The 1,213-nt window shown below is 59.4% G+C and overlaps 1 protein-coding gene across 1 annotated transcript in view; it reads right to left on the bottom strand.

Annotated features, from left to right (window-relative positions):
* The window catches only part of LOC109306438 (tumor necrosis factor receptor superfamily member 16-like), a 13,633-nt gene that overhangs the window by 5,462 nt on the left and 6,958 nt on the right, over nucleotides 1-1,213 (bottom strand). The window contains 1 exon segment of the mRNA XM_019529798.1: nucleotides 553-715. Coding sequence (XP_019385343.1) covers nucleotides 553-715 — 163 coding nt within the window.

The raw sequence follows: 1,213 nt of genomic DNA, 5'->3' as shown, positions 1-1,213 counted from the left end.
CCGGCCCGGCCCGGTCTCCGCAGCAAAGGCCGGGGACCGAGCGGCTGAGGTGGGTCTAATCCCAACCCACGGCGAGGTTTAATCCTATTCCGCGGCCGGGCGCAGCGGGACGTAGCCCTCGTGCGATGGAAGAGGCTCTGCCGCTCGCCGGGCACGCTACGAAGTTGGGGGGCGCAAAGGGACCTTTCTCTCGCTCTCTTCCTCCAGCCCGAGGGCCGTCCTCGAGAGGGGGAGTCTTGCAAAGACTTTAGGGACAGGGGAAGCCTTGCCTAGCGGCGAGCTCCTGCAGGAGGACTCCTGGGCTCTGCCACTGACTCACGGGGGGCCCTTTGGCACGTTGCTCCCCAGCTTTGTGCCTCAGTTTCCCTGCCCGTGAGCCAGAGCCGAGATGTCCCTGCCTGAGGGGTACAGGAGCCGAACGGGGGCTTCCCCAAAGCTCGGAGGGACGGGGTCGGGCTGGGGGCAGCGAAGCCCCTCTGGCCAAGTCAACGCGACGACGGCTGGGACAGGGGGAGCACGGCGCCCCCCAGCAGCGCCTCTCGCCCCACGTACCACTTGAAACCCACGTAGGCCAGCAGCCCCACCACCACGGCGGCCAGGATGGAGCAGTACACGGGGATGATGTTCTTGCTGTTGTCCTCAGGCAGCGGCGGCTCCCTGGGGAGCTCCTTGCGGGGGTCCCCCTCGCCGCGCTTCAGGATCTGCAGGTCTTTGTCTGCCAACAAACCAAGCCGAGACCGTAAGCGCCTCACAGAGACATGCGCACGTCCCACGGCCCCTCCCGCTGGAGTACCCATCTCCGACAACGCGGCCGTTCCCTTCTCTGTGCCTCAGTTGACCCCCCTGTAAAATGGACGCATTAACCAAGGCCAGTGGAAAACTCGCCATCAGCAGCTTCCCCCTTCCATCAGAAAATTACATTATTAATACAGTAGATATGTTTCCGGAGGAATTTTACTGTTTGTGCCCAATTTTAAGGGTTTTTATTTTTGCCCAAACGGAGATGTTTTCGGTTTCCGCCAACCCCAATTTTCCGGCGTTTTAAACTCAAGACTGTTGGCATTTCGGCTGCCAAAAAAAATCAACAGGCCTCTAGGTTTTTTGGATCCTAGTGGGGGGAAAAGGAAAAAAAACCCAAACATTTCAGCAATGATTTGCAATGAGAATTCATTGTCCGGCCACAGGATTTTTTTTTCTTGTGGGGTACCCCCTC

Source organism: Crocodylus porosus, unplaced genomic scaffold (genome assembly GCF_001723895.1).
Source record: "Crocodylus porosus isolate Cpor-Errol unplaced genomic scaffold, CroPor_comp1, whole genome shotgun sequence".
NCBI lineage: Eukaryota > Metazoa > Chordata > Crocodylia > Crocodylidae > Crocodylus > Crocodylus porosus.
The sequence above is the reverse complement of the archived record's forward strand: the minus strand, read 5'-3'. Positions and strand labels throughout refer to the sequence as shown.